Raw genomic sequence first — 24727 nt, forward strand, 5'->3', positions numbered from 1 at the left:
GTGACTTTGGTTTCGATCTTAATTTTTTCTCTCCTTCTTTTATTTTCTCCAAAATTTTGTCTTTTTTCTCATTTTGGGTTCTCTTTTTTATAGCATTCTGTTGTATCAGAAACCCCCTCATGACCACTTTACTTGCATCCCAGATTACTCTTTTTTCAACTGTAGTTTTCAAATTTACTTCAAAGTAGTCTCTCAAGGTCTTTTGGGCCTTCTTAACAATCTCTTGATCTCTTAATAAGGTGTCATTCATCTTCCATCTGAAGGAACCAGTTAATGTTAGTTTCATTTCCATCTTCACGGCGTTATGGTCGGAGCAAGTTTTGGGGCAGATTTCCACCTTTCTAGTCTTTGGTGCCAGTCCTCTAGTTATCCATATTTGGTCAATTCTAGTCCAGGTCATTTTGGCTTCAGAGAAGAAAGTCCCTTCTCTCCCTAAGGGATTTTTTGTTCTCCAAATGTCAATCAAGTCCATATTGTCAGTTAGGTCAAAAAAAGTTTTAGGTAGTCTGCCATCTTTTGTCATGTTTTGTCTTTGTGCCTTGTCCATATTTGTGGATACCACCCCATTCATATCGCCCATCATGATAATGTTGTTGTAGTCCATATAATCCAACATTGTCTCATGCAACTTCTTGTAAAATTCCGACTTCCCCTCATTTGGTGCATAAATTCCTAAAATCAAAAATTTTTCTCCTTGTATTTAATTTCAATTGCCACAATTCTTCCTTGCTCATCTTTAAAAAGGAATTTTGGTGATAGGCTCTCTTTTGCGTAGATAACAACTCCTCTCTTTTTCACTCTGTCAGATGAAATAAATTCTTGGCCTAACCTCTTGTTGGTTAAAACCTTCCGATGGAGCCTAATCACATGCGTTTCCTGTAAACAAATTAAGTCCAATTGTTCCTTTTTTAATATGTGAAAGATCTTCTTCCTCTTCTGGGGGGAGTTACAGCCATGAATGTTCCAACTTAATAGTTGCAGAGTCATGTTGCAGTATATCTATTTTCCTCCTACTGCTCCCAAAAGTTCTTCTCCTTTTGGCGGTGGTGTCACTTTCTCCTGCACGTCGAGACCCAAAGGTGTAAGTAATGGACTCAAGGGATCAAATCCTGAGGCTCCTGGTTCTTTTTCAGTCCCTTTCTGAAGGTCTTTTCCGTAGTCACTCAAAAAATTTTCCTTGTCTTCAACTGTTTTAATTTTAACTTTTTTCCCTCTAAAGTTAAAAGATAGTCCCTGGGGGAACTCCCATCTAAAGATGATTCCGTTGCTTCTCAGTAGTTTTACCAAATCTCCGTAGTTGGATCTGAGCTCCAGAAGATGTTTCGGGATATCCTTGTAAATTTCCACTCTAAAGTCTCGGATCTCAAGAGTCTTTTGAAAATGTGCACCCAGAATCTTGTTTCTTTCTTCTTTCGTTCTAAGGGAGATCAGGCAATCTCTTGACCTGACCTTCCTCCCTCCCTTTCCAAGTCTGAATGCACTTATAATTTTAAAGTCTTTATCCTCTTCCAAAGGCCAAAATTTTGAAAACTCTTTTGTCAGAAACTCAATTAAGTCCTCCTTTTCTGGGACTGACCTCAATCTCAAATTATTTTCCCTAGATTTTAGTTCAATCATAGACAGATATGCCTGGTGTTCGCCAATCTGTTTGCGCATGGGTTTAATTTCCTCTTGCACGGCCTCTACTTTCTGTTTGGCCTCCTCAGCTGTTTGACGGTTTACTGTAGTGGCTTCCAATAACATTCCAATAGATTCTGCATTTGACCTAACTTGCTGAGTCAAATTGTTGACACTAGCTGTGTTTTGGTCAAGTTTAGATGATTGGTCCGCCACTTGCTTACTTAGGCCTTCTAATTTTTCAAAAATTTTATCTAGCACTGTAGTAAAGTCTCCTCCTGCGGCCATTCCTTCAGGCCTTGTTTGTTCTAAATCTTCCTCTTGTGCCACAGGAATAGCAGGAACAGATGACCTGCGCAGCTGTGAGATTATGCTAGTCTGTTGTGTTTTGGCTTTGCTTGATCTTGTCCTCCCTCTCATTCCACTGCTGTCTATGTGTCAAGGTCAGTCACACGGTTTGCAGTTCCCATGGAAATCCCCAAGTCCAAAGATGGAAAAATACCCCCAGTCTTTACACCACTTCAATCTTCCACTAGAGGGACACAATGTTTATCTCAAAAGTCACAATTTATACAGTCTCGAATTTACAAAATGTCCCTTCAAGTTTATAACAGTTGCAAATGTCCAGCAGACCTAACAGGTCCTCTACTTTGCAGAGTTAATCATAGAAAGTTACAATGTCTCCAAAAAGCGCGAGTTACAGTTTGACAGTTCCTGCAGCCTGACAGCTCTAGTAGCCTGGCAGCCCGATCTCCAGGGGTTCAGTCAATTAAAATATTTATAAATCCACACGGGAAGAGGGAAAGCCAAATTCTTCCTCTTCCACCTTAAAATAAGGTGAGATTCTATGTCTGATGTTCAGAAGGTAATCTTTTAAAGCGTAGTTCTAGGCAAAAGCAAACTAATCGTCGTTGCTTTGAACTTTAAACAGAGCTGGGAGACGGACTTCCTGGTTGCATCTCCCGTTTCAGTGTCCAAATTAAGCTTGTTTTTTAAAGATATAAATTTCTTAAGCTTCACCTACTCACGGTGGTCGTTTCTTAGCCAAATTGTCCCAGAAAAAAGGTCAGCGCTCACCGGCAACAGCTTTGCGGCTTCACTCCAGGGAAAGAGCGATCGACTCTCAGCACCGCGCCAACCCCGTCACCTTCCGGAGCCCCTTACGGGGTTCCTATCCAGTTTCGGGGGGCGCTAAAGGTGCCCGCTGAGTCCCACGGCCACAGGCTTCTACTGCCTGTGGTTTTCCGATGCGGGTCTCCGCTTCGCCGTAGCGGACGACCCGTTTCCACGGAGCTCCCTCTTCGCGGTTAGAAGAGGGCAGCCATTGCCGTTCGCGCCGCCTCCGGAAGTACTTTTCCTCCATTTTGAATGCAGAAGAGGACAATGGAAACAGTATCTTGCTCTTATTTCAACTAGCTGTCAAATCCGTTCTGTCAACGAACTTTCCCCAAACGTCATCTGGCAACCCGTTCCCAGTTTCAGAGCTGAGGTGATTTGATTTTCCCCTCACTCCTGCAGGCTTACTAGGTTCAAAATTCGAAGCTTCCCCCCTCTTCACCTGCCTCCAAGGGGGGTTCTGTATTTTTAACCGATGGAAATTTAATCTTTTATCAAAGGCTTTCAAAGGCTTTAGCTTGTAACGTCTTTGCTTCAGTCTATTTACAAAAGCGGAAGGCGGACTTCCTGTTTATGACCTTCCCGCTTCGGCGCCAAATTAAGATACTTAAAAATCCAATTTTTCGTTCTACTCACGGGTAGTTGTTTAAAATCCAATTGTCCACAGGAAAAAGTCAGCGCTCTCCAGCAACAGCAATGCGGCTTCACTCCGTGAAAGAAGCGGTCTATTCAAAGCACCGCGCCGCTCACCCCACGTCGCTTCGGATCCCCTAAACAGGGTTTCCCTGCGAGTAGGGGAGGCGCAAAAGGTGCCAGCCGAATCCCAGATTCACAGGTTTCTTCCACCTGTGATTTCAATGGGTCTCCGCCTTCGCCGTGGCGGTCAGACCCTGTTTTTCACGGAGTAAGTTCCTCCCGATCGGAGGAGCTCAGCCATTGCCGGAGGCGCCAACCCGGAAGTTGAAGCATCCTGGTCTTCCATAACACCTCAGCAGTGCCACAGGCTGATAGCATCCATTCCACGCCGCATTGAGGCAGTAATTGATGCAAAAGGGGCCCAGACCAAGTACAGAGTACATATGCATGCTTCTACTTCTCATCTCTTGTTCTTTAATTGTTGCTGCCTGTGCTTAACCCATTCCCTGAAAGTTTTACTCCTCCTCCCCTCCCTTGCTTTGGCAGAAAGCTGAGGATTACGGCTACAGGCAGTCTCTGATGGGCCGACTCTGCAGACACCTGAATGGGCAAATCCAAGAAAAACACAGTGACAGGCTTCCAGTCCTGTGCTTGAGGACTCAGTACAGGATGCACCCAGAGATCTGCCTCTTCCCTTCCAATTACATCTACGACCATGCCCTGAAAACTGACCGGTGTGTAGACATCTTACTAATTTTTTTACCTTGCCTCAAGGCAACAGGCATTTCATGAAAAGGTGACCTAAGTGTGGACATCGGTTCCATATTACCCTGGAATTTTGGCTGGTGGTCAGGGATGGTGGGGGTTGTATTCCAGCAACACCTGGAGGGTCCTGCTTTAGCTCATCATATCTGGTGTGTTTGTGTGAATGAATGTACTTGCTCTGACACTACTGGTGAGTACTTAGTTGAATGAAAATTCTGTGCATGATCATAGGCCTCAAACCTGACTCTTTCCAGCAACCTAATTTGATACTTTAATTTTTTTCTTCCATTCTAACCACTTTCTTGTTCTTTCTTTTTTAATATACTGTATATTAAAAAAGATGGTGTTAAATTCCATCCATGTACAATTTTTAGTGAACGTTCCCTAATAGTTGCTGACAGAAATTTATATGGTGCTTTTGTCCATAAATTGTTCTGTTTAACCTCTTCAGTGTTTATATCCCAATTTAATTCCCTCCAGCTTTTTAGATTTTGTTGGGGGCAAAATTGGTTCTCAATAAGTGTTTTGTATAAAAGGGAAATGCTATCTCTTATTACTATATTTTCATATTCTGTTAGTTTACTTGTAGCTTCATTTTTAATCTGTGTATTTGTAAGAAATGATCTCGGCTGATATCCTAACAGGCATGAAATTTGATTATTTTCTAAACGTACTTGCATTTCTGCTATTGTAAGAGGTTGTATAAGCCTCTGGATTTTTCTGTATAAGCCTCTGGATTTTTTGCCCTTCCACTGCTATTCACTGAATATGTTTGTCATGCTGTTTGAATATTCCCCTTCATGTAGAAAACGATGACATCAGGGAGAACAGTTTCTGTCATCCCCCACACCACCTCCCTGACATGCTAGTTTTCTCTATGTGGGGAACATCATGTGAATGATTATGTGACGGATAGTGTTTCCTCCTGCAGTGAAGAATTGAGCAAATAGACCTCAGCACACTGCTTTTTAAAAGCTATTATGATTTCTCATTGCATTATAGATGGACAGAAGAGAGCCGATTCTCTTTGGAATGGCCCTTCCTACCGTACCTCCTCTTTGATGTTTTGGATGGCCAGGAAGAACAGGAGAGCAAGTAAGTTTTTCATTTATTTGCTTTGTGAATTTGTAGTCACACTTTTCAAAGTGGCTAGCAGGAGTAAAATAAAGAAACAAAATTTAAAATCCCACATAAAGCCAGCACTGTTTTTTATTAATTACATTTGTTAGCTGCTTTTTACACAAACAAATCTCAAAGCAACTTAACAGATAAAAACAATGAAAACTTAAAACACAATGTGTAATTTCATACACTTCTATCATGTCACCTGTTTTCTAAAGTAAAAAGTCCCAAATGCTGCCACCTTTCCTCATAGGGGAGTCACTCCATCCCCCTCATCATTTGGGCTGCCCTTTTCCTGAACCTTTTCCTTTTTGAGGAGGCGACCAAAACTCTACATAGTATTCCAAATGCAGTCTCACTGTAGATTTGTGTAACTGCATTGTGATGTTGGCAGTTTTATTTTTCATTCCTTTCCTAATGTTCCCTAGCATAGCATTTTCACAGCTGCCACACACTGGCCATCTAATCCAGCCCTCAGAAAAAGCTAAAGAGCCCTGCTTAGCCCCCCACCCCAAGGGTCCCTCTCTCATCCTGGAGTAAGGAGCTCATGGCTGGTCTGCAATCTCTTACCATCCCCACCCTGAGCTATGAGAGTTGGGAGTCCCAACAAAAGGTGCACCACCCCGATTTAGTCCTGAACTCTATTGTAGGACAGGAATGGGGAAACCTGTTTCCCTCCCAGAGGTGCTGTTATAAACCCAGATTGTTGCTGGACTACAGGTATATGGTGTCATCCCTGCTACATTTGAAAGGTCTGCTGTGTGGTGTGGAACTCTGGCTTGGTGGACAATTTGGGTAACTTGTTGTTGTTGTTGTTGTTGTTTAGTCGTGTCCGACTCTTTGTGACCCCATGGACCAGAGCACGCCAGGCACTCCTGTCTTCCACTGCCTCCCGCAGTTTGGTCAAACTCGTGCTGGTAGCTTCGAGAACACTGTCCAACCATCTCATCCTCTGTCGTCCCCTTCTCCTTGTGCCCTCCATCTTTCCCAACATCAGGGTCTTTTCCAGGGAGTCCTCTCTTCTTATGAGGTGGCCAAAGTATTGGAGCCTCAGCTTCACGATCTGATCTGTGGGTAACTTACCTGCCACAGATTGATTTGATCAAGAACATAAGAAGAGCTTGCTTGCTGGATCAGGCCAGAATCCCATCAAATCCCACATCCTGTCCTCACAGTGAGCAACCAGATGTCCCAATGGGAAGGCTGCAGCAATCATGATCTGGTGTTTTCCCACTTTCCACCACAATAAGAGCATGTGGCAGCTTTTGTGGCCATGTTCTCCTTAGCTGTTGGTGGGTGGGCACACTTAAGTGTTTTTTAAAAAGCTAAGATTGAAGCAATCTTTGAGGTCATCTAGCACTGTTCAGGGCACAAATATAAGATGGGGGACACCATCTCATATTACTAACAAGGCATTGTTAGTAGTATGTGTCTTAGTAGATCACAAGCTTAACATGAGTCAGCAGTGTGATGCAGCAGCAAAAAAAATATAATGATCTTCTAAACTGCATCAACAGAAGTCTAGTGTCCAGATCAAGGAAAGTAATAGTACCACTCTATTCTGCCTTGGTCAGACCACACCTGGAATACGATGTCTCGTACTGGGCACCACAATTTAAGAAGGGTGATGACAAGCTGGAACATGTGCAGAGCAGAGTGACCAAGATGATCAAGGGTCTGGACACCAAGTTTTATGAGGAACTATTGAGGGAATTTGGTATGTTTAGCCTGGTAAAGAGGAGACTGAGAGGAGATATGACCGTCATCTTCAAATATTTCAAGGGCTGTCACATGGAGGATGGAGCAAGCTTGTTTTCTCCTTCTCTGGAGGCTAGGACTCAAACCAATGGCTTCAGGTTACAATAAAGGAGACTCCAACTATATACCTGGAAGAACTTTCTGACAGTAAGAGCTGCTTGACAGTGAAATGGACTCCCTCAGGTGACTGTGGACTCTCCTTCCTTGCAGGATTTTAAGCAGAGGTTGGATGGCCATCTGTCATGAGTGCTTTAGTTGGAATTCCTGCATTGCAGGGGGGGTTGGACTAGATTACCCTTGGGGTCCCTTCCAACTCTGCAGTTCTTTGAGTGTATGTCCCAAAGGAACCCTAAGAGAGAGAATCTGTGATAACTTTTAAAATGAGGCACACATCCAAATACAAGGCCTTCAGCTCATCCCTTTCTCCCTCCCCTTCTATTTCTTTCTTGTTCAGTTCCTTCATTAATCTCCAGGAAGTTAAGCTGGTAATAGAATTAATGAAGTTAATTAAGAGCAAAAAGAGAGACATCAGCTTTCGCAACATTGGGATCATCACCCCATGCAGTGCTCAGAAAAGAAGGATCCTGAACCAGCTGGAGAAAGAATTTGGAGAAAATAGGTAAGAATTTCACAAGCCTTGAATGGCATTAAAATCCCTTTAACTGGGCCTCTTGATTCAGCAGAGTGTCAGTCAAGTTACTGGAGGTGAACTTTACTCTCAATTGAATCATGATTAAGTTGTTGAAATACTGCATTCAGTGTGCAATAGGCCCTCCAGATGCTGCTGGACTTCAGCTCCCATCAGTCCCAGGCAGTATGGCCTGTTGGCAGCGATGATGCGGGATACCGTCCAGCATCATCTGGAGGACCATGGGTTTCTCATTCCTGGTGTACAAAAGCACTGTAAGTATCCCCCCTGTCTTCCTCCCAAAGTGATGTCACTTGTGAGGCCTTGCATGCTGCTGAAGTACATCCCAAGCAAATGAGACTACGCTTGTGCGTAGTCACCCCTTGTTAGCCTTATCTCTCACTTCCCTGAACTTATTATTTAATAAAATAAAATCTTCCCTCTGTTGTTTCCCTGTTGCTAAAATGTATGGTACATTGTTGGTTCCCTGGGGCAGGGATCTTCCTTATTTGTTGATGGTAGTCGGTAAAGCATCTGTATACTGATAGCTCAGCACAATATCCCTGTGGGATGTAATCCATTGGTGCAGTCAAATGCAACATTCCTTATTTCCCTAGCGTGGGCACAGGCAGGGGGACATCCAGTCAGGGTAACGTCCTTTTCCACTGGTGTGGAGCATCCCTCCCCTGCATGTGACCTAGGAGATGGGCATCGCTCTGGCTGACTCCATAAAAGTGCCGAGTCATGCAGCCATTTTCTCAGTCTTGTTTGTCTTGCTTCACTTGCTTTCTATTCTCTTGTTTATCTTTTGCTGCCATGCTGCTCTCCTCCATCCATTTTGTTGTCTTAATGTAATTTTGCTGTCTGCTGGCTCTCAGCCAGCAGCACATGAGTTCAGTCTCCATATGAGATGAACTCAGACTCTTTATTGTGTAACTACCAAGTAAAGCCTGCCTTTCAGGGATCAAATGAACTGAAATGTGAGTAAACATTTTGTTACTTTACTCAGAAAGACTCTTGTGTCTTTATTCTTTGAAGAGGGATTAAAGGGGACACCAGGAAAGATAAAGTCACTCAGATTTGGGAAGAGGTAGACTCCACCATGGCAGCAGGGCCGGGGCGGGAGAGTGCTAGAGTCCTGTCTAGTCAAGTTGCGTGGGATCAAGTCCAATCTGTTACCTCCGAGGATGTGGACAGGCTGCTTAGACAAGTGAAACCAACCACCTGTCTCCTTAACAGCCCATCCTGGCTCATAAAAGCAAGCCGGGAAGTGCTGGGCTGGGAGATGGGTGGTGAATGCTTTCCTCTGTGAGGGAGCCTTCCCAGACCCACTGAAAGAGGCAATTATTAAACCGCTTCTTAAAAAAGCATCTTTGGACCCAGCCCATATGGCCAACTATTGCCCAGTCTCAAAACTTCCATTCTTGGGCAAGGTGATTGAGCGGGTGGCTGTGTTAGCATTTCACTCCACCGTCGCTGCATTTGAGATTGTTGTAAATCACATGCCTGTCTGAGAAGACTATGGGAACGGAAGACAGCCTTATCTCTCTTTCGTTGTATGTACTTTGGACTGTACTTTCACTTCTTCTGTTCTCTCGGAAAAGAACGGACACCATTATGCTGTAGTCTGTATATAGAGTGTAAATAAATAGTAGCTTAGATCTACAATGTCCCACGCTTGTTGCTGTGTTATGCCAGAAGATTAGTGTGCATATGCCAGCTGGTATATGTCGCTGAGTTCCCTGGAGATGAAGGGAGATGCCTTTTCCAGTGCTGCACACATCGGAGGATGCTCGGAGATATGGGGGCTTGCAGGCATCCCCAGGGCGTTTTCCTTTTTTTCTATTTTTTTTTATTGGTTTTCACAATATTATAAACAAACAAACACAACAAACATAAATCATAGCCTTATTGAAAATTACACTTATTAACTTTGTTAAGTGACTTCCTCGCTTCCCCTTGGTTGAATTTCATTGCATGTCCTTTTAACGGTTTTCCAAATCCCAATTCTTATGAAATTTAACTTCAACATTAACATCCTTAAATCCTCACCTTATGGAATTAAACATATTAATTCATCACTTAACATAAATAAAATCCTAAGCCAATCAAGTATCTGCAAGCTGTTTTCAGTTAATTTAACTTAACAAATTTAACTATATAATCATTAAATTAAATCCACTCTTCCTGATACTCCTCCTCCTTCTGGTCGCAGACTCTTCCGGTTAGGTTGGCTAGCTCCAAAAAATCCATCATCTTCATCTGCCATTCTTCTATCATTGGTAATTCTTGGGTTTTCCACTTTTTAGCTAACAAAATACGAGCAGCAGTTGTGGCATACAAAAATAATTTAACATCTTTCTTGGGCAATTCCAAACCTGTTATTCCAAGAAGAAAGGTCTCTGGTTTCTTTATAAATGTATATTTCAACATTTTTTTCAATTCATTATAAATCTTTTCCCAGAAGTCTTTCACCTTGGGACAGGTCCACCACATATGATAAAAGGTTCCTTCCTTTTCTTTACATTTCCAACATATATTGTCACAATTATGATATATCTTTGCTAATTTTACAGGAGTCAAATACCATCTATACATCATTTTCATTATATTTTCCTTTAACAGAGTACATGCGGTGAACTTGACCCCTTTCTTCCACAATCTTTCCCAGTCCTCAAACATTATATTATTTTCTTCATCTCTTGCCCAATCTATCACCACAGATTTAACTTGTTCATCTTTTGTGTGCCACTCCAACAATAGCTTGTACATTTTAGATAAATTTTTATCTTTAGTATCCAACAACTCGGTCTCCAACTTAGATTTTTCATAAGCAAAACCATTTTTCTTATCCAATTTATACAATTCATTGATCTGGTGGTAATGTAACCAAGTTTAGCTTATCTTTAACTTGATCAAATGGTTTTAATTTGTAACCTCCTCCTTCTTCTATTAATAAATCATAATATCTCAACCATTTGGTGTCCATATTTAGTTTTTTCTGGGCCTTTGCCTTCATTGGTGAAAGCCATCTGGGCGTCTTTCTTTCTAAGAGTTCTTTATATTTTATACAAACATTATACAACGATTTCCTAATTGCATGGTTTTTAAATGCATTATGGGCCTTTGATGGTCTGGACAAAATATAAGGACTTATTGGAGAGTAAGACTCCGAGGTGGCTCTCACCGGTGGAGGCCAAGGCACGTAAGAGACTTAACATGGAAGCCTACTGGCCTAAATATTGGGAAATAATTGAAAAAATTGGAGACAATTGGAGGTTGCTGAGCTTGGAAAAATTGAAAAACAAGGTGCGAGATTGGTTGCACTATGCTCAAATCCAGGAGGTTTTTAAAGTGGATAAAAAGGTTGGATTCCAGGTGGAAAAATCGAAATTAGAGACAGAACTGTTAGAGCCAAAAAATAAACTACTTTTGAGAATGTATAATTTGCTGCTTAAATGGAATACACAGGACGAGACAGTCAAATCCGCCATGATAAAATGGGCACAGGACTTGGGGCACAACATTATGTTTGAAGACTGGGAAAGGTTATGGAACACCGGAATGAAATTTACGGCATGTAGTGCCTTGTAGGAAAATATTATGAAAATGATATACCGGTGGTACATGACCCCAGTCAAACTTGCTAAGATATATCACCTGTCTGACAATAAATGTTGGAAATGTAAAGAGGCGGAAGGGACATTCTTCCATCTCTGGTGGACTTGCCCGAAAGTGAAGGCCTTTTGGGAGATGATTCATAATGAACTAAAAAAGGTACTTAGATTTACCTTACCTAAGAAACCGGAGGCCTTTCTTCTGGGCATTGTGGACCAGAGAGTACTTAAGAAAGATAGAATTTTTTTTATGTATGCTACCACAGCAGCAAGGGTCCTGATTGCTAAGCATTGGAAGACACAAGATTTACCCACGCTGGAGGAATGGCAGACGCAGTTGATGGACTATATGGAACTGGCCGAAATGACTGGCAGAATCCGAGACTTGGGAGAAGAAACAATCGAGGAGGACTGGGAAAAATTTAAAGACTATTTGAAAAAACATTACAAGTTGTATGAATGTTAAAAAATGCACTTTTTAGAAATTCTAGCTTCAGCAATTGTAAATTAATGAAATGGAAATTAAGGTACAAGAAGTCAGAGGTGGAATAATGAAATAACTTTATTGTGTTTAAGCTAAAACGTATAAGATTTGGGTTACAACAGTTTTGAAACTAGGCAACATAATAAAATGAAAGATACAATAAGCTTTGAAATAAGTTAACAAATTGCTGATGTTTTGTATTACAGAGAACGCAGGGTTTGGAGGATGTGGGGAAGTCCAATAGATGTGCTGGAAAAAAGGATTATGGAAATTTGTAATTTCTCTACTTTATTTATATCTGTCTTTATCTCTTTTTTCTGTATTTCATAAACTTAATAAAAATATTATAAAAAAAAATAAAATGCATTATGGGCCTTTACCTTGTCATACCATAAATATGCATGCCAACCGAACACATTGTTGAATCCCTCCAAATCTAATAGATCTGTGTCTTCTAGTTGCATCCATTCTTTAATCCAGCAAAGTGCAGCAGCTTCAAAATAGATTTTTAAATCTGGCGGGGAAAATCCCCCTCTTTCTTTAGAATCCGTAACTAATTTATATTTAATTCTGGGTTTCCTCCCCTGCCAGATAAATCTAGAGAGTGCTTTCTGCCATTCTTTAAAGCATTTCAAATTATCTATAATTGGGAGGGCTTGCAACAGGAAGAGCATCTTTGGCAGCACATTCATCTTAATCACAGAAATCCGGCCCATTAATGACAATTTTAAATTTGACCATATCTTCAAATCTCTCTTAATTTCATTCCATAATTTCTCATAATTATCTTTGTACAAGTTCAGATTTTTCCCAGACAGGTTCACGCCCAAATATTTAACTTTTTTCACAAAATCTAGGCCCGTTTTTTCTTGTAGTATTTTCCTTTCTTCATTATCCAGATTTTTCTCAATTACTTTGGTCTTGCTCTTGTTTAATTTAAATCCTGCTACCTGACCAAACTCTTGTATCAGCTCCAGTGCTTTGACTGCACTGGAATATGGATCTTGTAATGTCAGAACTAGATCATCAGCAAAGGCTTTTAATTTATATTGTTTCGAACCTACTGTAATACCTTTGACTTGTTCATCTTTTCTAATCATAGACCTCCAGGACTGAAATAAACAACAGAGGGGAAAGTGGGCACCCTTGCCTGGTTCCTTTCTCAATTCTAATTTCCTCTGAAACCACATTATTTACAATAATTTTAGCTTTTTGTTCTAGATAGATCGCTTTAATACCATTTAAAAAATCATGACCTATCCCCATACTCTCTAAATTATGTAACATAAAACTCCAAGAAACATTGTCAAAGGCTTTCTCTGCGTCAATAAACATTAACATTGCTTTACAACTCTTTCTTTCTTCTAACTTTTCCAAAATATCTACAACATTTCTAATGTTGTCTTTCATATGTCTTCCAGGCAGAAATCCTGCCTGGTCTTTATGAATATACTCAGATAAAACCTGCTTCAGGCTGTTGGCCAGTATGTTTGCAAAAATTTTATAATCCACATTGAGTAGGGAGATTGGTCTGTAGTTTTTAACATTGGATCTATCTTGACCCTGTTTAGGAATCAGAGTAATATGCTGTATTTTTCGCTCGATAACACGCACCTGACCATAACACGCATGTAGTTTTTAGAGGAGGAAAACAAGAAAAAAAATATTCTACACGAAACAGTGGATGTATGATTTTTGTGGTTCATGCTGTGGCCACAGACATGTGATCTGATGGTGAATTTGGGGTGACCCAGTGCAAAAATCCTGAGGATCCATGTGGATCTGTGCTTTGTAACCACGTTTTAAGTGGGGAGGGAAGGAAAAGAACTCAATGGACAAGGAGCACGCGTGGAGCAAGCTCTGCTTCTCTCCCTCCTCCTCCCCTCCTTAGCAAGCTGAAAAACTTTGCTGCAGGGACAGAGAGCCTGCTTGCTTTAAAGGAGCCTACCGGACAGGAGCCACTTACACGAGTTGAAAATCTTTCCTGCTATTTCCAGCAAAGCGGGACGAGATACAGAGAGCCTGCTTGCTTTAAAGGAGCCAACCGTACAGGAGCCGTCCCCTCCCCTCCCCTCCCGCTTTGCTCCTTTAAAGAAGCAGGCACTCTGTCCCTCTCTCCTCCCCATTCAGCGGCTCTTCTCCCGCTGGAAACCACGGAGGAGGGAAGCATTCGCTCTGTAACATGCACAGACATTTCCCCTTACTTTCTAGGAGGAAAAAAATGCGTGTAATGGAGCGAAAACTACGGTAAGCTTGCTTCCAGGTTTCAGGTGCTTTGCCCCCTCCCAAAATCGAATTAGATACTTCTACCAGAGGTGGAATGAGCCAGTCTTTCAATGTCTTATAATATTTCGCTGATAGACCATCAGGTCCTGGTGTCTTGCCAAGTTGCATTGAATTTATTGCCTGTTCCACTTCCTGGTTTGTAATTACACCTTTTAGTAGATTCTTTTTATCCTCCGGAATCTGTTGCAACCCATTAGTCTTTATAAATTGCTCGATTTTCCCTATATCTTCTTTATCCTTTTTATACAGTTGTTTATAATATTTGTAAAAGCATTTTCTAATGTCTGCAGGGTTCTCTACAGCAATGTTTCCCAACCTTGGGCCTCCAGCTGTTTTTGGACTACAATTCCCATCATCTCTTGCCACTGGTCTTGCTAGTCAGGGATGATGGGAGTTGTAGTTCAAAAACAGCTGGAGGCCCAAGGTTGGGAAACACTGCTCTACAGATTTTCCTTCTGCATCAATGTTTGTAATAGTACTTTGTTTTTGTCTCTTCTTTAGTTGCCAGGCTAATAATTTCCCACATTTATTTGCAGATTCAAAATTTCTTTGTCTCATCCTTCTTATCTTCCATTCAATTTCTTGATTTACTAACTGTGAATATTGAACCTGTAGGGCTTTAATTTCTTTTTGGATCTGCAAATTCTTTGGGTTTCCTCTAAGCTTCTTCTCTTTATCGTTTAGTTGTTCCATAATTTTATCTTTTGTCTCATTCTGTGACTTTCTCCTAATTGCGTTTTGTTGTATCAGAAACCCTCTCATTACCGCTTTGCTGGCCTCCCAAATAACCCTTATTTCCGTTCCTTGATTCATATTAAGTTCAAAATAATCCTTTAGGGTTTTTTGGGCCTTATTAACAATTAATGAACTTCTCAACAGATCATCATTCAGTTGCCATCTGAAGGAGCCTCCCCAGGGCGTTTTCCAACAGGTTGCGGAACCACTCCAGGCACGCCTGGAGGATGCGGACCATTTGGATCCCTTCCATTTGCGATTCAGGCTTCATCATGGGACTGAAACTGCCTTGGTCGTGCTGGTTGATGATCTCCGGCAGGCTAGGGACAGAGGTGAAAGCTGTTTCCTAGTTCTGCTGGATCTCTCAGCGGCCTTTGATACCATCGACCACGACATCCTTCTGGGCCATCTTGAGGGGCTGGGAGCTGGGGGCACTGTTACACGGTGGTTCCGCTCCTTCCTCCTGGGCCGTGTTCAGAAAGTGGAGTTAAGGGATGGATGTTCGGACCCCTGGGCTCTCACTTGTGGGGTGCCTCAGGGTTCCGTCCTCTCCCCCATGTTTTCTAACATCTATCTGAAGCCTCTGGGAGAGATCATCAGGGAGTTTGGGCTATGTGTTCACCAGTATGCGAATGTTACCCAGCTCTACCTCTCTTCCAAATCAGAACCAGTGAAGGCAGTGAAGGTCTTGTGTGAGTGTCTGGAGGTGGTTGCAGGATGGGTGGCGGCTAACAGATTGAGGCTGAATTCTGACAAGACAGAAGTACTGTTTTGGGGGGACAGGGGGCAGGTGGGTGTGGAGGACTCCCTGGTTCTGAATGATGCAACTGTGCCCCTGAAGGACCAGATGCGCAGCCTGGGAGTCATTTTGAACTCACAGCTGTCCATGGAGGCGCAGGTCAGTTCTGTGTCCAGGGCGGCTGTCTACCAACTCCACCTGGTATGCAGGCTGAGACCCTACCTGCCCGCGGACTGTCTCGCCAGAGCGGTGCATGCTCTAGTTATCTCCCGCTTGAACTATTGCAATGCGCTCTACATGGGGCTACCTTTGAAGGTGACCCGGAAACTGCAATTAATCCAGAATGCGGCAGCTAGACTGGTGACTGGGAGTGGCCGCCAGGAGCATATAACACCAGTCTTTTTTTTCTTTCTTTTTTTCGATTTTTTTTTATTAACAATTTCAACATAGCAAATTATCAAAACAAATCATCTTCCTTATTCCCCCCCATTTTTCCCCTCCCCCCTCCCCAACAAACCCTCCCTCCCTCCCCCCCACGACTTCCCTCAGCTCCTCTCTGATTTCTCATCCAGTGTTAACTTTCGCATATTATAAAACTGTATACATCCTTATATTATCTATCTTCTATGTTATCCCTCAATAAATTTGTGTATGTTTATTCAAAACCTGCCAGGGAGTCCAATTCATTTTGTTGTTTTTTTAGGTAATTTTCTTTCAAAAGAGAACAGTCTGTAAATTTTAAATCTATTCTCTACAATTTAACCCAATCTTCAAATTGTATATTATGTCCTATATCTTGTGCCCATTTGATCATGACCGATTTCACCTCATCTTTTGTTTCCCATTCTAGCAGAATACTATATGCACCATTCAGCAACTTCACTTTTCCTTCTATCATTTCCTTTTGAAATCTAGAAGTAGTATAACTAAATCCTTTCTTGTTGTCTTCTTTGTATATCTTGTGTAATTGCCTGTAATGTAACTGTCAGAGCTGCCTCTAGGTCCCAGCTCACAGAGGACCAACGCTAGGCTGTCTTAATGTACAAAAGTCTTTATTGAAGTTCAGTTTCCATTTCAAAGCCGCAGCGTGCAGCCCTACGTCTTAAACCCTAGATCGGCGAAGTCCCGTCTGAGTCTCCTCCCCTCTGACACCAGTTTAAGATCCTAGCCCTGCTCCACCTTTTCCGCTGCTCTCTCCTCCTCTGGGTCCTCCTGCCCGCTGGGGCATTGCCCTTTCTGGACTCTTCCGACGCTGAGTCGCTTAGCTCCTCCCCCTGCCTCCGGCGGGCTTTAGGACCCGGTTCCCAATCCTCATTCTCTGCTGTCCCGCGCTCCTGTACATTTGAACTTGCCTCTCGCGCCAACCCAGTGACCTTTCTCCTAACCGTTACACTACTTCTGTCACTGCTTCCCTCTTCCGGGATACTGGCCGGATCTGACCTCCTCCTGTGCTTCTGCTCCTGAGCCCCTGACAGTAACCAACTCTGAAAATGATCTTTTATTTCCTCATACTCTTTTAGCTTCCATTTTCCTTCTCGGTCCTTTAGTAAATCACTGTATGTAAGCCATTTTCCTTTTTTACCAAGTGGCTTGAGCAGCAAAGCTTCAAGTGCTGAGAGCCACCAAGGTGTCTTCTGTTCTATTAAATCTTTATATCTCTCCCAAACCCTCATTAATGATTTCCTAATTATATGATTATAAAAATCCTTTATGTACTTTTCCTTTCCCATACCATAGATATGCATGCCATCCGAATCTATTATCATGACCTTCCAATCGCTCTGGAGCCCTGCCTCCACCTCTCGCTCTGCTCGCTCTGATGTCAGTTCCCTGACATCCACCTCCCTCCCAGGACCCCCTCCACCCCCGGCCTGACCCTGTGATGTGACCTTGTCCGCTTCTTCAGCTGACGATGTAGGGAATCCCCAAAAGGAGCTGCTGTCGTCGTCCGAGAACTCAAACCCAGCTTCCCACCCGTTCCGATTCCTCACGGGAGGGGCTTCCCAATCTGATTCCTCCTCTCCTGACGATTCTCCTCCTTCCTCTGGGGAAGCTGGAAAACCCACGAAATCCTCCTCCTCCTCATCGGTGGTGGCAAATTGCTCCTCCCAGAATCGCTCCAGGGGTTTGGGCTTCCTCGGATACCTGTTGTGGAACTCTTCCACCAGAAATTCATCATCTATTTCCCCCACGGGAACCCACGTGTTTTCTGACTCGGTTTCCCCCTCCCAAGCTACTAGGTAATCCACCTGCCGCCCCTGCCAGCACGAATCCAGGATCTCCATTACCTGGTGGTGGTGTTCCCTCTCTTCCAGTTGTGGGTGTGTGAGCCCTTCCCCTCCTACCCCCCGGACCCTCCGCTCCCCCCTGTACGGTGAGAGCAGTGACCTATGAAATACCGGGTGGATTTTCATGCTGTCTGGCAACTTGAGCCAGAATGCCACCGGGTTCACTTGGTGTGTCACCTCAAATGGTCCCAGCCGTATTGGCCTCAGCTTCTTACACCCGCCCTTGAAGGGTAAGCCTTGTGTGGATAACCACACCCGGTCCCCCACCCTAATGGTCTCCCCTTCACGGCAGCGTTTGTCTGCTTGTCTCTTGTACGCCTCCTTGGCCCTTTCCAGATTCATCTTAAGCTGCTGGTGCAGGGCTTCCATTTCTTCCACGAACTGCTCTGCGGCGGGCACGCTCCCCCCTTCCTCCCCCCTCCCGGGAAAGGCCCTGGGGTGACACCCATAATTAGCCAAGAACGGGCTCATCCCCGTGGACACATGCTCCGCATTGTTATATGCAAACTCTGCCAGTGCTAGCTTTTCTACCCAATCGTTCTGTCTCTCGTTGACGTAACAGCGTAGATATTGCTGTAAAATGCTGTTCGCCCTCTCTGCTTGCCCGTTAGTTTCCGGGTGCCTCACCGTCGAGAATCCCATCTCCACCTGCAATAAGTTCATAAGCCTCCTCCAAAACCTCGAGGTAAATTGTTTCCCTCGGTCAGAGATAACCCTCGAAGGAGCCCCATGCAACCTGAAGATGTGATTCATGAACAACTGGGCGGTTTCCTCTGCAGTCACTGCATGAGAGCACGCTATGAAATGGCACATTTTGGTTAGCAGATCTACTACTACCATGACTGCTGTCTTCCCTCTGGATTTGGGTAAATCTGTCATGAAATCGATAGACACCACCTCCCAGGGTCTTCCCGGTGTGGGTAAGGGTTCCAGTAGCCCTGCCGGGGCTGCCCTCTCTCCCTTGGCCCTTTGGCAGCGGTCACACCCCAGTACATACTCTCGTACATCTTCCCTCACCCTTGGCCACCAAAACTCCCTGGTGACCAGTAACATGGTCTTGTGTTGCCCAAAGTGCCCCGCTGTTGGGTTGTCGTGAAGCTGTTTGAGCACCCTTTCAAGCAAGGCCTCCCCGGGCACATACATTGCTCCCTTGTAATATAGCAGTCTTTCCCTTTCCTCAAAACCTCCCCGGTCTCCCTCAGTTCCCCTGAGTTCCCTGATTCTGGTTTGGGCGAATTCGTCCTGGCGAATTAGCTCGGTTAGTTCTCGTTTCCCAACCAACGCTCCCCCACAAACCCATCGTTCCTCAGGGAAATCGTGTCGAGCTTCCGGTGGTCCTTCTCCTTTCGTGTACTCCGGTTTCCGGGAAAGCGCGTCTGCTCTCACGTTCTCTTCTCCTGGCACGTACTTGATCTCAAAGAAGAACTTGGAGAACTCCTGTGCCCATCGAATCTGTCTCTGGTTGAGAACTCGCGCTGTTCTCCAGTATTCCAAGTTCTTGTGATCAGTGCAAACCTGAATCTTGTGCTGAGCCCCTATTAGGAGATGTCTCCACTGGCGAAATGCTGCATAAATAGCTAACAGTTCGCGATCATACACCGTGTAGTTCTGTTCCGATTTATTCAGCTTCCTTGAGAAGAAGGCGCACGGCCTCCAGGTGTGTTGGCCTGGTCCCGGCTGGAGTAACACCGCTCCTATCGCTCTGTCCGATGCGTCGGTCTCTAGCCTCATCGGCTTCTGCAGATCCACGTGCAGGAGCTGTTCCTCCGAGCTGAACGCCTTCTTTAGCCTTTCGAAGGATCGTTGGGCACTTTCCATCCAGACGAACTTCTTTTTGCTACTGAGGCAATCCGTGATGGGCGCGGTCAAGTGGGCGAAGTTCTTGATGAACTTCCGGTAGAAGTTGCTGAACCCGAGGAACATCCTTCCGGGTTTGGGGGGCCTTCCATTCCAGCACCGCCTGCACCTTGCCGGGGTCCATGGCTAGGCCTCTGTCTGACAACCTGTATCCCAGGAATTCCACTTCTTTGGCGTGAAACTGGCACTTTTCCAGCTTGACCCACAGCTGGTGCTCTTGTAGCCTTTTCAGCACTTCCCTGACGTCCTGGACATGCTTTTTTTCATTGTCCGAATAGATCAGGACGTCGTCCAGAAATGCTACGCAGTTCTTGTACAGCAGGGGACCCAGCACATGGTGCATGAAGCTTTGAAAACAGGCTGAGCCCGACTGTAATCCAAATGGCATGACTAGGTACTCAAAGGCCCCTAGGGGGGTGAACATGGTGGTTTTCCATTCATCCCCCTCTCTCATTCTAATCAAGTTGTATGCTCCCCGAAGGTCCAGCTTGGTAAAAATCTTACCCTTCCTTACCCTAGTCAGAATATCATCAATTCTGGGCATTGGGAAGGTCACGGGTTCCGATACGAGGTTCAATCTTCGATAGTCTACGACGAACCTCGGCTGATCCGTGTTTTTCTTATCCACAAAAAACACAGGGCTGCCCCCCACTGCCTTAGATTCTCTTATAAACCCCCTTTTCAGGTTCTTGTCTATAAAGTCTCGCAACTCCTGCATCTCTTGGTCCGACATGGCATACAGCTTACCCACCGGCAGCTGCGCCCCAGGGAGTAGGTTGATTTAGCAGTCGAAGGGCCTATGTGGCGGCAGCCTGTCCGCTTCCCTCTCGCTGAAGACCTCTTGTAAGTTCGCGTACTGTGGCGGCACTTCCGCTCTCTGCTTCAGTGTAGTTGCTGCCACTCTGGCCAACCTCACTCTGGGCTTCACTCCCCCTAGACAGTGTTCCAAACAGTGCGCTGACCCGAAGGTGACTGTCCGTTGATGCCAAGCCACCACTGGATCATGTAGCACTAGCCAGCTCATGCCCAGTATTATCGGGGGTCCCGCCAGTGTGGCCACATGAAAGGCAATGGTTTCTGTGTGCCTGGACACACTCATTCTCATTGGCGGGGTTTGATGCGTTACCTCCCCTCCCAGCAGCTCCCTGCCATCTATCGTGGTCACTTGGAGTGGGAAATCAAGTGGCAGCAGGTGGATCTGGTGCTCCAGTGCAAACTCCTTACTAAAAAAATTACAGGAGCTGCCTGAGTCCAGCATTGCCTTCACCTTGACTGGGTGTTCTAGCACCACCTCTATCGCTATAGAAACCTTGGGTGGGTCTGGTTGGGGCACTTCTGTTAGTTGTTCGCTTGGCTGCTGCGCCCCCCTGTGGGCAGTCAAGCGCTGGCGTTTCCCTGCACCTTTTCCTCTGCCCCCTCCTCCTCATTTCCAGCGGCTCCCACCATCCCTTGCCAAGCCTTTCTTTGTGGACAGACCCTGGCAAAGTGTCCTGGCCGTTGGCAGAGGAAACATTTCTTGGTGCTTTCCCCAGCCTTTCCTTCCCTTTTGCCTCCTTGGTGGGCGCTCGGAACCTCGCATGCGCGCGCCCCATCAATTTCCATTGGCACCACGTCATCGGAAGGCTGCTTTGGCATCTCAGGAATGCGGTAGTCAGGGCAACGCTCTCCTCTCCCTTCCCGCCTTTCCAAAGCGCGCGCTTCCTGGCGAGCGCCTATCGCCATCGCAGCTTTTGTCAGCTGATCCATAGTCTCCGGGCGGGGCGCGCGGGAGAGCTCATCTTTAACGGTTGGGGACAACCCCTCCTCAAACAGCATCCGTATGGGGGGGCTATCTAGATCCCATTCGAGCCTGTGTATTAACATCGCAAAGCGGGACCAGTAGTCTCTAACGGAAAGATCCCCCTGCCTGCATCTCATCAGCTCCCTCTGGGTCAGACTCTCCCCCAATTGGCTTGAATACATAGCGTCCATCGCCTGAAGAAACTTCCTGACGTCCTTCATGGCGGGGGCCATTAGGGGTCTAACCCATTCCCTCGCGCTGCCCTCAAGGTGCCCCACAATATACGCCACCTGCGCTGCCTCGTCAGCAAAGTCATCATGCTGCAGCTGCAAGGCGTACTCTATTTCTGTTTGGAATCCATTATATTCCTGGGGCTTCCCCCCAAATTTGTGTACCAGTCCGGGCACCTTTTTTGCCACGGGGTGGGTCTAACCTGCGCGTCCTGGGTGCGCCTCTCATCCAGCCGCGCCATCAGCAGTGCTACATGCCGTTCCAGCTCCTGGTTCCTCTTCACTAGGTCCTGCGCCCCCGCAGCTGGCTCCGCTGCCCCGGCGCCTCCAGTCTGGCTCATGTTTCCACTGCTTGCGCACAAGTAACAGCAGGGACTGACGGATTGCTGTAATGGTTGTAAGGGGGTTACTTGTGCGTAAATTGCCTTCAGTTTAGTCAGTTTGTTTGCTCAACCATGTTTAGGGTTAGAGCTCGCCCTCCGTGACCTGTTAGTCACTTGCAGAATCCGTCAGTGGGCGTTTCTTGAACCTCTTCCAGCATAAAAGCTGTTTGACCCCAAGTCTCCTCCTATGTTCCCTGCGCGGAACGCGTCTGCGCAAGTGAGGGGAAGGCAGGGGCGTGCCAGCGCTCTCTCCACTAGATTCGGGTGAAGGGTCTTGGAGCCCTGTCACCAATTCCTCCATCTCCCTCTCATCTCTATTGGTGTTACGCTGAATTCCTTCCCCCCTGCTGGTCCCCTCTCCGGCATCGCTCTGGAGCCCTGCCTCCGCCTCTCGCTCTGCTCGCTCTGATGTCAGTTCCCTGACAGTAACTAAGTAACTTATACTTTATCCTTGGCCTTTTGCCCCCCCCCCCCCCCGATAAACTTTGAAATTTCCTTCTGCCATTTTTTAAGGCAATCATCTTTTACCATTACTGGGACTGACTGGAACAGAAATAGCATTTTTGGCAAAACATTCATTTTTACCGCAACTATTTTTCCTAGCAGGGAGAGGTTCATTCTGCTCCATAATTCTAAATTTCTTTTTATCTCGAGCCACACTTTTTCATAATTATCTTTGTAAATATTTATGTTTCTTGATGTTAACCATATCCCTAAATATTTGACCTTTTTATGAACTTCTATCTCGATATTTTGCTCCAACTCTTTTTTCTCTTCTTCCTTCAAAGTTTTGACTAATAATTTAGTTTTATTCCTATTTACTTTAAATCCTGCCACTTCCCCAAATTTTGACTCTTTTCTATAACTCCAGGGAGAGAATTTTTTGGACATATAACACCAGTCTTGAAAGACCTACATTGGCTCCCAGTATGTTTCCAATCACAATTCAACGATATACGATATCTTTATTGTCATTGTCCCTTGCGGAACAATGAAATTGAAAAACTACATAAAACTACATAAAGACTACATAAAACTACCACGAAACTACATAAAACTACATAAAAACTACATAAAACTACATAAAAACTACGTAAAACATTCAAAAACCCCTAAAAACTCTAAAACCCCCACTTCGGGGTTTTAGCCTGTGTAGCCTGCAGGAGAGAGTGATAAAAATTAAATTACCACTGCTCTGAACCTGGAAACGGGCTGCCAGTAGATTGACGTTTTGGGAGAGTTCATTGACAGTGAAGAGAACGTATGTTGACAGTTAGTTAAATAAGAGAAATATATTGTTTCCATTGTCCTCTTCTGCGTTTAAAAAGGAGGAAAAGTAACTGAAAATTGAAACTAACTTTACTTTTTGAACTGTGCTTGAAAGGATTGATACAAGTGGAGACTGTTTCCCTCTAGAGGGAGCTTTTGAAACTGTTACAAGAGTGGAGCTGGGGAATCTCCAGCTGCATGATAAGAACTGTGAGAATCAGGGATTGACCTTGGACCATTTAAGAATGTCGACAGGAGAAGCTTTAGTGACTGCATTATGTAAGATAAGCTACTCGTTGGAACAACTTCACAAGAAGACGGATGTTTTGACTACTAAAATTGATAACTTGGGACAAAAAGTGAGCACCAATATAGAAATTATTCAGGATTTGGTACAGGAATTTACTTTAGCAGGACAAATTGTGGAAGAGGAGAAGGAGAAAGTTGTTGTCGAACCTAAAGTAATACAAGTGGGAGCCTCAGCCTTACAGAGGCAAATTGAGGACTATAAGTTGAGGCCTTTTATGATTGAAACTAGAAAAAGTCAGATTTTGAGGATCGGAGCCTGGCTTGGACTGGAAAAGGAAAGTTGGAAAGATCCCTCCATGCAGGGATTAACTGACTTTTGGGTCATGGACTTGGGTCAGGAGGAGATTGGAGTTCTGGGGGCCTTTGGATTTGGAGGAATCTTGAAACATGCCCTGAAATACTTTATGGATCTTTGCTTTAACTACGGAAATTTGGCTGACCTGTCGAGAAGGAATAAAAGCATCGTTAGGTCGGAGTTTCCCCGAGATCTGCTCTTTAGCATCAAAGAATATGAAGAAGACCTGCAGAAGGGACGTGGAAAAGAGTTAAGAGCCTCGGACATAAGATCTCCAGGTTGATGGACTATATGGAGTTGACGGAAATGACTGGCAGAGTCCGAGACCGGGGAGAGGAGATGGTGGAAGAAGATTGGAAAATTTAAAGTTTATATATAGAAATATTGTAAAATTAATGAGTGATAGAAAAATGTTGGAATGAAATTTTATGGCCTTAGTGGAAATGTTTTAAGGAGTTAAGCTTAAATAAGTATACTAGTTTTAATGGAAAATAAGATTAAAAATATGTTAAGACATTTATATGACAGAAAATAGAGAAAGAGGGAAAGGAATTGCTGAGACAACTAATAGAAGTAGAATACAAAAAGGGAGGTGAGAGGAGGTTGATGAAACAAGGGAATGAAAGATAGAATATGGAAAAGGTATGATGTATGCTTTTAAATTGTTTTTGTATCGTTTTGTTTTGTTTATTGTGTTTAGTTTAATGTGTTAAGGTTGTGTTTTGTATAGTTTATATATTGTATTGTTTTTTCTCTTTTTTGTTCTTTTTTCTCTTTTGTCTTCTTTCTTCTTTTTCTTTTTTGTAAGTTTTA

The 24727-nt window shown here is 44.3% G+C and overlaps 1 protein-coding gene across 4 annotated transcripts in view; it reads left to right on the forward strand.

Moving 5' to 3' along the window:
- Positions 1-24727, forward strand: part of LOC309333198 (putative helicase senataxin) — a 308026-nt gene that overhangs the window by 274894 nt on the left and 8405 nt on the right. For all 4 annotated transcript variants that reach the window (XM_081846593.1, XM_081846594.1, XM_081846596.1 and 1 more), the window contains 3 exons: positions 3916-4103; positions 5137-5229; positions 7469-7633. In XM_081846593.1, the coding sequence (XP_081702719.1) occupies positions 3916-4103; positions 5137-5229; positions 7469-7633 (446 nt within the window). The remainder of the gene's footprint in view (positions 1-3915; positions 4104-5136; positions 5230-7468; positions 7634-24727) is intronic.

The sequence above is a fragment of the Podarcis erhardii genome (genome assembly GCF_964252035.2).
Source record: "Podarcis erhardii genome assembly, chromosome: W".
Classification (NCBI taxonomy): Eukaryota; Metazoa; Chordata; class Lepidosauria; order Squamata; family Lacertidae; genus Podarcis; species Podarcis erhardii.